General features: G+C 46.5%; 4 protein-coding genes across 4 annotated transcripts; 1 reads left to right on the top strand and 3 right to left on the bottom strand.

Moving 5' to 3' along the window:
* Positions 1 to 952: 952 nt before the first annotated feature.
* N7479_008608 (GLTP domain-containing protein) lies at positions 953 to 1780 on the bottom strand (the record flags this gene model as incomplete). Its single annotated transcript, XM_057256301.1, has 4 exons — positions 953 to 1250; positions 1358 to 1476; positions 1530 to 1588; positions 1645 to 1780. 4 exons carry the CDS (start codon positions 1778 to 1780, stop codon positions 953 to 955), a joined length of 612 nt encoding a protein of 203 aa, XP_057103759.1.
* A 375-nt stretch (positions 1781 to 2155) lies between these two features.
* Positions 2156 to 5626, top strand: N7479_008607 (sporulation-specific 71 family protein; the record flags this gene model as incomplete). The annotated part of the gene is made up of 3 exons (XM_057256300.1): positions 2156 to 2269; positions 2335 to 5007; positions 5069 to 5626. 3 exons carry the CDS (start codon positions 2156 to 2158, stop codon positions 5624 to 5626), a joined length of 3345 nt encoding a protein of 1114 aa, XP_057103758.1.
* A 295-nt stretch (positions 5627 to 5921) lies between these two features.
* Positions 5922 to 6830, bottom strand: N7479_008606 (putative mitochondrial inner membrane protease subunit Imp2; the record flags this gene model as incomplete). The annotated part of the gene is made up of 1 exon (XM_057256299.1): positions 5922 to 6830. One exon carries the CDS (start codon positions 6828 to 6830, stop codon positions 5922 to 5924), a length of 909 nt encoding a protein of 302 aa, XP_057103757.1.
* Positions 6831 to 7421: 591 nt separating this feature from the next.
* N7479_008605 (macro domain-containing protein) lies at positions 7422 to 8135 on the bottom strand (the record flags this gene model as incomplete). The annotated part of the gene is made up of 2 exons (XM_057256298.1): positions 7422 to 7473; positions 7528 to 8135. 2 exons carry the CDS (start codon positions 8133 to 8135, stop codon positions 7422 to 7424), a joined length of 660 nt encoding a protein of 219 aa, XP_057103756.1.
* Positions 8136 to 13503: the final 5368 nt, after the last annotated feature.

Below are 13503 nucleotides of genomic sequence, written 5' to 3'. Positions count from 1 at the left end.
ATATATCAATGAATATATAGCTAACTTATGAAATATGGACGGAGTACATATAGACAACGATTTCACTTATTATGTTAGTCCTACTGTGGTAATATAGGAATCACCCACGAATATATCTAACTTATACTCGCAGAGCCCCCAACGGCTAATCTAATATGGGTCTCTAGTGAAGTCAACTCTCAGTCTGTACCATCGCTACCAGATCGAGTTTAGCAATATAACCTTGAAATAATCTCGGCAATCCCACAAATATTCCTAGCACAGGGTCTTTCTAGATTAGGCCTTCTAAGACTATGTGCCAAGACAAGACTATATACCCTCTGACCATGGATCGCCGTATAAGATGGAGCATCCTCGTATTTTGTTCAAGGGACTAGCACATCGAAGTCAAATTGTTACTCTTTATATGTACATATATTATGTATGTTCGGAGTACTCCGTACGGAGCACCTACCCTGTATGTACCTATGTATCTCCTTGCTGATTTCTGGGAATACCTGGTGGGGATAAGAGCTGATCTCTGCCAATTCTGATCCACGGGTGGTGAGGCTGACCTCGGGTGTACCTGCTTTTCAGACACCTGCGGGCATGGGACGGAAGTGAATAAGCAAAGCGAATACGAGGTATAATTGGTGGCAGGATCTCAAGCTTACTGCGGAATACATTGCAAGCCGTCTTCACGTGTATTCAATTCACTCTTATAGACCGACTGATCTGCTGGTCATTTCTCTACCTTCTTCCATGTGACATCTACCCCCATACCCATAGTCGCGATGCTCACATCTCTACTCCAGATACATCAATGCTCTAGATTCCTTGACGACCAAAACATTTTCGAATTCGCTACATAATACAAACTCGCATGCTTGCATGAAGCCAGATTGAATATATACATATCAAGTTGCACGGTGCACATGTTTAAAAATCAAGTGGTAAGGCCTCCAGGGCAAACTTACTTCCACTGAGCAGGCTTGGTAGCCTGGAAAGTCTTCAGGATGGCAATCACCTTCTCCAAAGCAGCGACCTCCTTGGCCATTGCGTCAGCAACCTTAGCCTGATCCTGACCAAGCTTCGAATAGAAGTCCTTGCGGTATGGGGTGGCGGACATGGCAGCGCTGAAGATAGGCTTGACGAAGAAGGAGTGGTGGGGCTTGAGGGTGTTGCCGTAGGCACCGCGGAAGGAGTCAGAGAGTTCCGAGGAGGAGTTGTCGATGTTGTGACGGAGGGCTTGGACAGTGAAGTCGAGGCCTCTGTTTGAAGAACAATAGTAAGCCAATCGTTCATGCAGATTTGTGGAAATGGAAGAGATGCCATTGCAATTGACATCTTCCGTCACAATTGGGACATGGAAACATACCGGACCAGCCAGACCAGACCTTCAGTAGCAACGTGCTTTCCGGTCTTCAATTCGTTCAGGACAAGGGCCTGCAAGGTCTCAGACTCAGCAGGAGCTGCCTGTTGACGCTCGCGGACTTTCTAGAGGGGGTTTAGAATGCGTTGACACCGGCAATAGAATGTATTGAACGGACCTTGATGTTGCCGAGTAGGTCATTCTTGACCGGGGTGAAAGCAGCAGAGCCGAGGACGTCTGGATGATTGCTGCATTAGTTTGATGCAAGTCTATGCAAGTAGAACAGCACACACCAAAGAGAGTCACCAGGGACTCGGCGGCCTCGAGGAACTCGGTGGTCGAGATGCCCTCATCCGCACCGATAGGGACATCGGCGAAGGACTTGTTCATGGTATCAAACCATGTTCCGTCAGCGGGGATAGCAGCCATTTTGGTAGAAGAATTTTAGTAGGTAATAGACAGTGGGAGAAAAGAGAAAAAGAGCTTAATGAGGGGAGACTTGTTGGATAGTGTCAACTTCACCGCTGTTGCCTCGCAAGCCAATGGTGGGGCACACGGGATATGGAGAAGATGCAAATTACACAAACATTACCAACACGGTGAAGTGTCAATATTTGTTTATAATGTTTGCAGCATTTGCATAGAGCTTGCAGCGACGTCATCGCATCATGTTACATCGAGATTGGCGATTGCCTATGAACTTTATTCGGAGGTTTTGTGTTGTGCCTAAGCCGTCTGTTTGCTCCTGCATATGTCTGGAGCAAGCCAATTTTGGTCCATGAAGGTATTACATAGTATATTGTCATGAGTTCGCCACAGGGTCAGGCGAATGGGTCGCAACCAGAAACTGACCCACGCTCATCGTACCATGAACATTATCATGGCTTGCAGACTGGCTCATACACAGACCAGCAGCTGGTATGTCTCTCTATCTATGTCTCTTAGGAGTTGAGTTACGGGACTGACCTGCTATTTCTTGACAGCGTCATGCTTCTGCCAACCATTTGCATATGACAAATCGCCGATTTTTCGTCGGCCCAATTCCAGAAGGCTGGCTGCAAGGTCATCGGAAGTCCTGGTATAAGTCTCGACTCAGAGTGAGAAACTATACATCACAAAACATCTCGTTCTCTGCGGGCCCTGTTGCAACCCATTACGGCAAACATGGCGATCGGCCCGATTCGTCGTTGCCTGATTTGGATGAGGAGGTCACACAGACACTCACCAACACAAGCACGGAGGCCACCGAGGAGCAAAATTATGAGACTGAAACAGATGCAGAGGAAGGAGCTGCACCAGATCCTGTGGGGGAACTCCAGACCCTAACCCACCCTGAAGCTGAGGCCAGCGGCGACGATCCCTTATCCGAAGAGGACACAGGACCTAGAGAAAATAGAGGGGGAGATAGCGAAGAATACAGCAGAGAGGAAAGTGGACGAGATAGCGGAGGTGACAGCGGAGAGGATACAGATAGCACCCCGAAGGCTAGAACAAGGCGGCAAGAGGACATATACGGCAATGATGTTGCTTCGTCTTCGTTTGTCACCGCCAGAGAAGAGGTCGTCAGCTCTATGGACACGGGAGAATCATTGGCCACCATACGTGCTAGCAGGTTGGAACCACCCGAGTCAAGAGCAAAGACCTTGGGCTCACATAACACAAATTTAACTGGTCATTCTCCTTCTGCCCCTCTGACCTCCAATCTATCCACAGTCCCAAGCGAGGCCGATTCAACGACACAGTTGCTTCAACCCGAGTACAAAGACAAAGGGAAGCAGAAAAGCAAAGCATCTGGCGTGTCTCGAGCAATGCTTCAACACCACGACCCACAAGATGAAGATGATGGTGACGAAGATGCGCAAATCCCACGGAGACTCACTAGGAAGATGGCAAGATTCAACCTTGATGACAATATCAGACACGGGCAGCAAAAGATGCGCTCCAAGATTGCGAAGACCCAAGGTACTATCTCTGCCAATCGACCGCACCGACGAAAAGTGCAAGATGGAGAGATTGTCAAAGCAGAGAAGATGCTAGTCTGCGTGGAGGAAACTGTGCAGAGCACGCTTCCCGCCGATTACACCGAGAATGACAGCCTGCGCATGGAAACACGCACTGTGGACAAGTGGAGGGAGTTCCTCGTCGTATGTCGCAAATGCTCTGTAGAGCATACGCCATTTTCCATTCAGATGTACCGCACTCGTGTAATTCCTGATGTGCAACGTCCGAACTGCAAAACGCCTCCTTATCATGAAGTACGGCTCAGTCACAAAGATACCCATGTTAACCTCTATTCCCCCCTCGACAAGACCATTGTTATTTGGCGTCCCTCCAAGCGAGGAACCAAAATATTTATCCTTCGTCCAAAGTCTGCAGCGCACTCCACCGAATGGTACACTTTTATTCGCCAGGTGCTTGGATGGCGGCGTCCCACCTCACTCCCTATTCACGTCCCTGATCTGGGGGTTTCCCTCATCTTCCAAAATCCTTTCAACCAGCTCGAGGCCGGGCTGAAAGCAGATAATTCTGATAGCGAGCGTGCTGCAGAAATTGCGAATCGGCCAGCAGTTGATAGAAGATTTGCTGCCGCTACCATCATCCAAGGATGCATGGATATGCTCGAAGGCCGTGCCGAGTGGGCCGAGGTCTTGAAAGCTTGGTCCAAGACCGAGAAGATGGGACTTGCTTGGAAGCGGTATGACCGACTTGAATGGGTATTTGGAGTCAACGAGGAAAAGATGTATGGGACTATTGCGATGCAGACATCCCACGAGCTTGAGTTACGACCAAGACATCATTACTCTACTACAATTAGGAATCGAGGCATACAGAAGGAGCCTGCCCCGATCGAAGGATTTCTAGTCCGTCTTACATCTCAGAAGGGTGCACATCAGCGGATGAACAAGATGTTCTTCAAACGGCTGTACTTCTTTACCCAAGATCATTATTTGTTTTTCTGTCGGCCAGCGAAGGCATTGCCCCCCGCGCCGCCGAAATGTACCCCAGAAGACGGAAGCATACCAACTGCCCGTGAGATCTTGGATCGAATGCCGCTCTCCTGGGATATTGATCCTTATCCACTTGAAAATGGCGAGATTAAATGGCTCTCTAGTGGCAATTCGGAATTCGTGAAATGGCACGATGAAGAGGCGTATGCACAAGTGCAAAAGAATGTACACAACATCAGCCAGGCAGATGGGTTTATCGATATGTGCCGGGTGCAAGAAGTCCGCCATGTCTATCGTGGCAGCTGTCCTGCCGACCCTAACATCGGGGAAGGACCTGCTGTGGACTTCCATCCTGTACCTAGAGACTCACGACAGGATGACGGAGCAACGCGAGAGTTCGACGACGGTAAGACATTTGAAATGGTTCTCGATAATGGTCTTGTCATTCGCCTCCAGGCATATGATGATGCCACACGGGATGAATGGATCAAACGACTCGATGCGCTCGTGAAGTATTGGCATATTCGCTGCGCGGAAGACGCCACGGAGCTGCAGGCCGTACGGCAGCGCAATCTTAAGCTGTTGGATATTGACGAGGCTATGGAATCCGTTACCGGACAGTTCGCGAAGAAGTGGGAAGTGAAGAAATCTGAGGCATCTCCACATTTGCACAATATGTGTTCGCTGTCTGGTTGTCGGACTATCAAGGTGAGTTATTGCAGCATAACATCAGACAGATACAAGCGCAACCTGTTAACAACATCAACAGATGTCCGGCCACCTCTTTCGGAAGCCCCGTCGACACACCACTTTCTACCAATGCCATGTCATCCTCACATTAGGCAAGCTGTTGATTTTCCGAAGCACGCTGCGCAGCCGAACCGGCACCGAGATTCCACACATTCATCAAGAACTTGAATCAACCATCGAGCTGGAAGATTGCTATATTTACTCTGGTTTAATTACTGAGAATGACTTGCTGTATGGGAATCAGACATTTGACAGCAATAACCCGGGTCTTCATGCTCTGCCACGGGTGTACCTTGATTCGGGTGCCTTCACAAGTCGCGATGGGGACACCGCCATCACCTTTGTGGTCTGGCAACCCTTGAAAAAGAGCTACTTCCGAGCTGAGGAAATAGGGGAGCAAGGCAAAGCCAAACGATCCTTGCGTCATGTGTCCACGCTGGGCAAGCACGGCCGTACCATCGTGTTTAAAGCACGTAGTCGTGTGGAAAAGGACCGTTGGGTGATGAGTATTTCGTCGGAAATTGACCGTCTCCAGGAAGAGAAACATGAAGACATCCGGTTTGTTTCCGAGAATTAATAATTGCATTGCCTGCGTTGTCTGCATTTCCCAGCCATCCATGATTCCTCTTCTATTGGTATATCTCACTTTGTTCTCTTCCCTTTTTTTGATCTCGGAAATATCATTCTTTCAGATGTGCAGCCGCATACGCATAGCAGAGCAATACTCAAAATAGTAATACAATAATATACAACGCTCCTAATATATATATGTGCAAGTCTCAGTCCACAACATCAAACACAGAAAACCCCAGCTCTATCGAAAAACATAAAAGGCCAAAAATATGCGCCAAACCCCATCTATAACCAGCTAATCAATTCAACATGGGCTGCTCGAGCTTAACAGCATTCTTCAATACACGACCCCGCGTGCTCTGTCCATACGAGTTCACAGCCGCATCATCCGACCCAGACTCCCCCTTGTCAGATTCCCAGTCCGTCCACTTCAGCCATCGCATCCGCGGTCCCAAGACCGCAAACACCCGCCCAGTAATCAAGCTGAGACTGACAGGTCCATAAGTGTTACTATCCAGCGTCTTCCGCGGATCCTCAGCATCACCCTCCAACCAAACATGATTCCAGGGGACGATCTGCGTTTGTCGCAGACATGGTTCCCGAGTCGTGATTCGGTCACCGGGTAGACCGACAACGCGTTTAATAGCGATATGAGATGGGTTTGCAGGGGAGCTGTATGTATCGTTGTTAGTATTGGTTGCTGCACTTGACTCCATAAACAGAACAGGGTTTAAGGAAGAAAATAAAATGCGCATAGGGAAAACCCACCGGAAAGTAACGATCATTCCTCGTTCCAATTTCCGCTCATTTTTGAACGGCGTAAGGGATCCCCATGGCCACATGTTGACCATCACTATGTCGCTCTTCGTTTGCGTTTCCGCATACTCCTCGTTCAAGTATGGTGTCATTGACGGCCCGCGAACCCACATCACTTGCATTACATGTTCTGGGAAGAAGAGCGCAATCGGGAGCATAGGCACTGCCCAGCGAAAGGTGCGACATACTCGTCGGACTGGGTATGGGAGGGCGGAGATGCGTTGGCGGATGTTTGTGAGGAGATGTGAAATGAGGGATGCTCGTGGTTCTTTGGAGAGGGATGGGCCCTCGGAGACTATGGGTTCTGGAATTTGGAGTTTTGGCTCTTGGGCATGGACTCGGAACCGCGAGTTCGGGGTTGGTACTCCTCTTGGCCGTTGTGGTCGCGACATTTTTTTTGGAGTTGAAGATGGAGGTCGAAGGGGTCGGGGGACTTTTGGGAGGAGGCTGATTATGTTGGAGATGGGGTGTTCAGTCCAGGTAGGCGAGTTTCATTATATAGCTTTGATTATCGAGAGCGACTTGCACTTGCAATTGGAGCTGGAGTGGTCTCAAGCTGGAATAACGATCAAATGCGACCTGATAGTGTGTTTGCATTGTTTGCAATTTACTCTACTGGGCGAGTGGGCTGGTGCCAAGATAAGCGTCTTCGTAGAAGATACATAGTACACAGAAGAAAAGACGCAGTACAGACATATCCCAGCGATAAAACTCGCCCTTGTTGATTCCACAGCTCTACTGGCAATTACGGACACCAACTAGTCATGCCTCATATTCGCCTTACCTCCTCCTAGCCTAGCGAAGGAAACATATCAAGAGTCAGGACGGTAGTTTTGATCAAAATTCGCTTCTTAGCTAAATCGTCCATGAGGAAAAATATTATGTTTCATTGAAATCATCTGATGGCGGTCGTGAATCGTGTCGGGGGCATGTACGTGCGTATACCGAATGAGGCGCGCGCAACATTGTGTTGGTACGACGATTCAAGCGTCACTGCTCTCAGCCAAGTCCTCCTGCGTAGGAGGGAAATACTGCCTATAATAACTGTCAGTAACTGATCAAGTAGTGCGATAAATGGGAAAGGATTACGGAATGAATTCTTCATAGGCGATTACATCCTTGCGCTCAAAGTTGCAGAAGATGACACGCTCCAGCTTTCCGATATTGGGCCCGACGAGGAATTCGCGCACTTCTTTGATGGCATCTTCAGCGGCTTGTAGACTAGGATAGCCGTAAACGCCGGTGCTGATAGCGGCAAAGGCAATACTCTTCATGTCGTTTTCGACTGCTAATTCTAGGCTGCGTCGGTAGCAGGATCGAAGAAGCGCGACGGGATCCCTCTCCCGTCTGTAGACTGGGCCAACTGTGTGGATCACACGCTTGCAAGGCAGCTCGTAGGCAGAGGTGATCTTTGCCTCGCCAGTCTCACATCCATCAAGATGGCAGCATTCTTCAACTAGCTTGGGGCCTGCAGCTCGGTGGATTGCACCATCCACACCGCCACCTCCAAGGAGAGACTCATTAGCAGCGTTCACAATGCAGTCTACTTGGAGCTTGGTAATGTCATTGCGGATGATAGAGATGGTGTTGTTGAGAGACTGGGATGGCGCAAATTTTGAGGACGCAGGAAGGAGATGCTTCGCGCGGTACAGAAGGGACACGGTGGGGATATCGACCAGAGTTAGAATGGAAGACATGATGAAGAAAAATCCAGATGAGGCTGGGTCGGAGAGGAAATTGAAGAGGAATGGTATTTACTATGCATTGGGAAGCTCAAGTGGGGCCAAGCTCTGTGCACAGACCACCAAGTAAAATTCAGTCACATGACTGTGGTCTGTACATTGGAGTTCTGAGGGATAAAGACTTCACCTAGAGGGTTGGAGATAAAAGAGAGAGAAATCGATATTTTTGTAGGGGAAAAAGATAAACATTTATATGATCTATTTCAAACTCAACAACTTTCGTGATATGGTGAGATACCAGCAATACATTGAATAATATATATAACCACCCTTCCAAGGTTGGGATAAAAAGATCACAACTCAGGCTCAACACAAGCACAGAAGGGAATAATACCAAGTCCAACATGGATAATGATATCCCCCAAAATTTCCCTGTTGAATGACTCGTAGTTATATGATATCCATCTCACTGTACTCCGCACAAGAGGATTAAGTTTCAACTACGAATCATCCCGCTGCAATGTACTCCATACGGCAAGCTGCATTGCATTGCCGTCTGCACCTAGCCTAAAAAGACGCTTCTGTGCTCAAGGGCCTAATAATGGTTGAGGCTAGGGCTCTTATTATTGGCCGTATAAGACCCGAGAAAAGGTACTGTACGGAGCATGATAAATTAGTACTTTGTAGGTCGGGAGCCAAGCCCGGGATTTGGCATCATGGAGACAACAGCGGGCCATGATAGCAGATGAACTGATTGGTGCAAAACCTCAGCTGCACATGGTTGACATTTTGTGTGGATTAGGTCTATTGCCACTCCATGCATCTCCGAGGGTTCACGAAGTTCAAAATAAGAATGAGAGAGAGAAGTACTCCCTATGGAAAATCATGTTGTATTCTCATATGTAAATCCCGATCCGCACTAAAAACGAAAACGGGGCTAAGCGCGTAAGCATGGACTGCCCAGATAGATCTCTCGGCTTAACTACGTTCGGGACTAGATACAGGGCTTAGGGTTAAGAGACCTCCCCTTTCCAGATATCAACCTTCTCTCCTAGGAAATAATACGGAGAAGTTGAAATTAGAAAATTCTAGGGAGTTATCGGGGATCAAATTACGGTGTTCATAGGGAATTATGGAAGAGTGGATTCAATGGCTTTTTTGGCCCACTCTTCACCGTGTCAGAGTAGACGTGGACCGCCGTTTTCATGTCAGTTCCCCTTTCAACTGCTATGACATGGATCTGCGGGGACCATGTGTTTTGTTCTTTTCTAGTATATTTGACGATTGCCGATCCCTTCGGTTCCAAAGATGGTTGTCGATGACATCTGTTTCACTTGGATTTTTGTTTTCCACTAGTTCATCCACTATTCTCTCGCCTTGGAAGCCACAAAAATATGAGATAATTTATTGGTGGAAGGGGAAATATACATAGAAAAACCAAAAAAAAAGAGGAACCGAAATTTTTTGGCTGGCCCCGCCCCTAGAATTGGCCTTCGTAGGACTACTAGGACTAGGACCAGTCAGAGCAAACCAGTTTCTTCTTCTGGTTTCCACCTTCGAGACCCATAAAGGTACAAGATGCCACAGGGATCGGGTGGATACGATGGCGTAGGAGGTTTTGAGAGATCAAAGCGGGAGGATTTTTGTACTTTTGTCTACCTTTTTTTTAATTTTTTAATTTTTGTTCTGGAAGAACAGTCGGAGAACAGTCGGAGAAAATAATAATCCCATTCTCTGAAATATACAGAGGTAGGGAGTATGAGAATGACAGATTACATTGAAATGAAAGCCACAGCATCCTCTTCAGGCGGAAGCTCGCAGCTGTCAGATTTCAAAGTAATCCAATCATTGCAATAGCTTAGATTCACAAAAGTTTATTCGACGTCACTGGAGGAATGCCATTCGTCCTAATCACAATTTAATATATGTATAAATGGACTAGGCGTGTCGCTAATGCATACGTCAGAAAAGTCTTGCGCATAAATCCACCTGTCAAATAATCACAATAGGTCACCTGCAGCTTATGTCCATAACTAGACCCTTGATATTCGGGTTCTCGGTTATATGTTACTATGGATTTGGAATACTTCCTGATATTACGAGTCAAGATATAAAAAAAAGTACATGTAAACCAAGTTTACTGGTACGCTCTTGAAGTTGAGAGATGGAGTACGGAGTACTCCGTACCGATATATCTCATGTGAGAAATATTTCTAAATCATACCGGATAGTCTATCTGCCGAGCAGTCTTGGTCTTGGTTATTCGAAGCTTTTTCGTCTTTCTAACATCCTTACTAGTAATCTGTGCGACACGCAGCGAAAGTACGGAGTGTCAACCATGATAATCCACTGTATCCAATAGAAAACCGGCTATCCATCCACTGAGATGTGCCTGAAATCGAGATCGGAAGGATTTCTGGTGGATATGATTTATAAACTACTGTATGTATAATGTACCTCCGTACTCCGTACTCTGTACGTTGTTTACCTCTGGTGGTCTCCACTACAGCATACGTCCGATGTAGATCAATCCTTTCGAAGAAGCACTAGACAAGCTATTATTGAAGCCGAGCACCAAATGTGCCGTGTTAGATGTACATGTATATGGAAGATTCAAACAAAGTGCCCCGAGAGATCACCGAGCCGAGAGGTTGAGAATTCTTTCCAGCTATTGAATTGCACCAGTCTCTGTTTGGTATCCCGAGTGGGATATACAAAGTACCCAAAAGGCATAGAGAAATGGCGATCTGCTCAAAATAGATATGTTTTGATACTTCCTAACAGAGGAATCACAGCGCTATCAGGTCCCAGAAATGAGCTACACCCCACATAATAGCAGACGTCCAGACAAATGAGGCATCTCTGTTCCTCAGCCCGTCTTGACCCGCAAAAAAGGACCAACTTTGCACGTGTACTCCGTATGGAGTACGTATATCATGCACAGGCCAAATAGTAGACGTCTAAAATGGAAGTATGATGAGCACAATCTTGCTATAATTAACATATTCCGATACTCTGGAAATGGAGTAAAAAGATGGAGGGATAGGATAATGGTTATATCCACTTAGGTATATCCACCGGCGGATCTTAATTAGTCCCAGCCGTTTTTCTCATTTCCTCGCGTGGCTGGGTATGGAGTAGATGGAGATGCAATCTCCCAAATCTCCCAAATATCTGAACCCAATCTCCGTTGGTTCTCGGCTTCTGTTTGAGTGTGGATTGCGGAATAGAGATTTGATGGTCAAGAGATTTAGCGTATATATCATACATTATTCTACTCCGTACATATAGATCAATAATCCGGGTCTATTTTCCGTATCGTCATAAAAATGTCAACATTCAAATTCTAATCAAATATCACTTTGCACCCCTACACAATATTCGGGGATATCTCTCCGAAGACGATCACATTCGGGATTTGCGCAGATGCCGAACCTGCAATATCAGTGGGGGTCGAAGCCCATTTTGAAGATGGTGTGGAGCAGTTAAAACGGCCAGCCCACTTGTAATCTCGTTAATCTCTCAGGAGAACTTTTGGGCTTGAACTAGCCCCGTATTGGGACCACTGGCTTGCGCTAAGTACTAGTAAAGGGGGAAAATGGGGAAAAAATGAAAAAAATGAACAGAAAAAGGGAACGTCCAAGAGAAATGCGAAATCTCCCCCGCCGATCGAAGCGGTCTATCGTACTAGGTGGAGTCTGGGAACGGTCCGGCTTGATATCCCACTTTTTATTTTATTTTGGTTGTCTTTTCTCTTCTAAATGTCGGTGTTCCAGTCTGTCGGGTATAATCCACTAAGGACAAGCGAAATGAGTAAATCTCCCTCTTATGGCCCTTCAAGAGAGTTTCCCGTGTGCTTGGATTGAAACGTGCATTGAATCACAGAGACCAGTGGCGAATACCAGTGGGTAAAAAAGAAAAGGGAAAAAAAGAGAAGAAAAGAGAAAAAAAAAGAGGGAAAAAAAAAAAAAAATCATTCTTCCGTCCATAGGATGGCCCATGTTTTGAGTCAAGAGGACTTCAGGAATATCCATGTCAATCTTAGAATACCACGGCATGATTGTACGGAGTACATGAGAGAGCCCTTTACCAAATAGTTCTGAGCTATAGTATTCAAGACACAATTCCCAACTTTGGAATATCGTAGATCTGACACAGTTTCGATGAGGAGTTCGGTCCAATAACCCAGTAAGACAACACTAGACCATCTTGCAGGACATAAATTCCCGTGATATTGCCTGAATGTCACTCTTATCCACTTCTACAATACAGCCAAAGTAACCCTTGCTAGTTCCAAAACCAGGGCCTGTCAACGTTGATGCCGTTCCTTTCCCGTACGTGCAGATTGCCTTGCAGATATGTGTCCTGATTTTTGAGAGAAAAATACCACATTTCCCCACTTTCACTCATCTCCTTGGTCAGCTCTTAGACGGGGATCGGACCCTCTCTTCCATTTGTTCTTTGTCTTTTGGTCAACCTGCAGCTGTCAAGTTACTCTTTTAAGACTAAAGATCGGAGAGATCCCCGGGAGTATCCACTGGGCGAATTAAACAATCTCCTGAACCGCCACACTTCGGAGTCTCGGGATGGCCTCTTGATTTATTTGGGTTTGGCTGGGTATATTGCCGGAGATTTGACTATGTACGGAGTAGGGGTGTGAACCGTGTGTTTGCGTGGTTATAATATCCCGGTGAGGGGAACATGTCTTACCTTTTCTTTTCGTTAAGTTAGTAGATAACCTTGCAAACCGGCCGAAGATTCGTGGCTGAATCGCATGAACCTGCAATCTTAGATTGGCTACTTTGTACTCCGTACTCCGTACTAGTTGATCTTGGTTCATGATCAATGCAATAGTCTTGCGATAGTCTTGCGTTGTATGATGTACCTTCGTACTCGCAATGTAGCCCCTTTTATGGATGATACCTGTTCGAGGAACTTCATCATATGTTGTCTCGGAGAAAAAAAAAATGATAGTCAATGGTCGATGCGCACTAAAATTGGGATCCGATCTTAATCTCTTGCCAACTTAAGGAAACAAGTTTGTCGCTCATCTCCTTGTGATTATGATTCTATGATCGTCTGTTTATCGGTCATCTATTCTCCACAATTGTTGGTGGGCTTCTAAGACATAGCGTGCTAAAAAAAAAACATTCCTGTGATAGTTTTTGTCAGACTCGATGTCAGGGGATAAACGGTCATAACGGTTTGTCGATCAACCTACCGCTGAGATCATGTCTCCAGTCGTCTCCAGTTATTTTGTAAAGGTCATTTCTCTTCTTAGGTAATGATCTTCACCTTTACTAGTTAGTGGTTGTATCGTAAAGTAAAAATAAAAATAACCCATGAGAGGCCAAGGCTAAGGATGGACATCTTCTCCAAGTAG

The sequence above is a fragment of the Penicillium vulpinum genome (genome assembly GCF_028829585.1).
Source record: "Penicillium vulpinum strain IBT 29486 chromosome Unknown utg000004l_segment0_segment0, whole genome shotgun sequence".
NCBI classification, from domain to species: Eukaryota; Fungi; Ascomycota; class Eurotiomycetes; order Eurotiales; family Aspergillaceae; genus Penicillium; species Penicillium vulpinum.
Note: the sequence above shows the minus strand (reverse complement) of the source record. Positions and strands in the feature narration are given on the sequence as shown.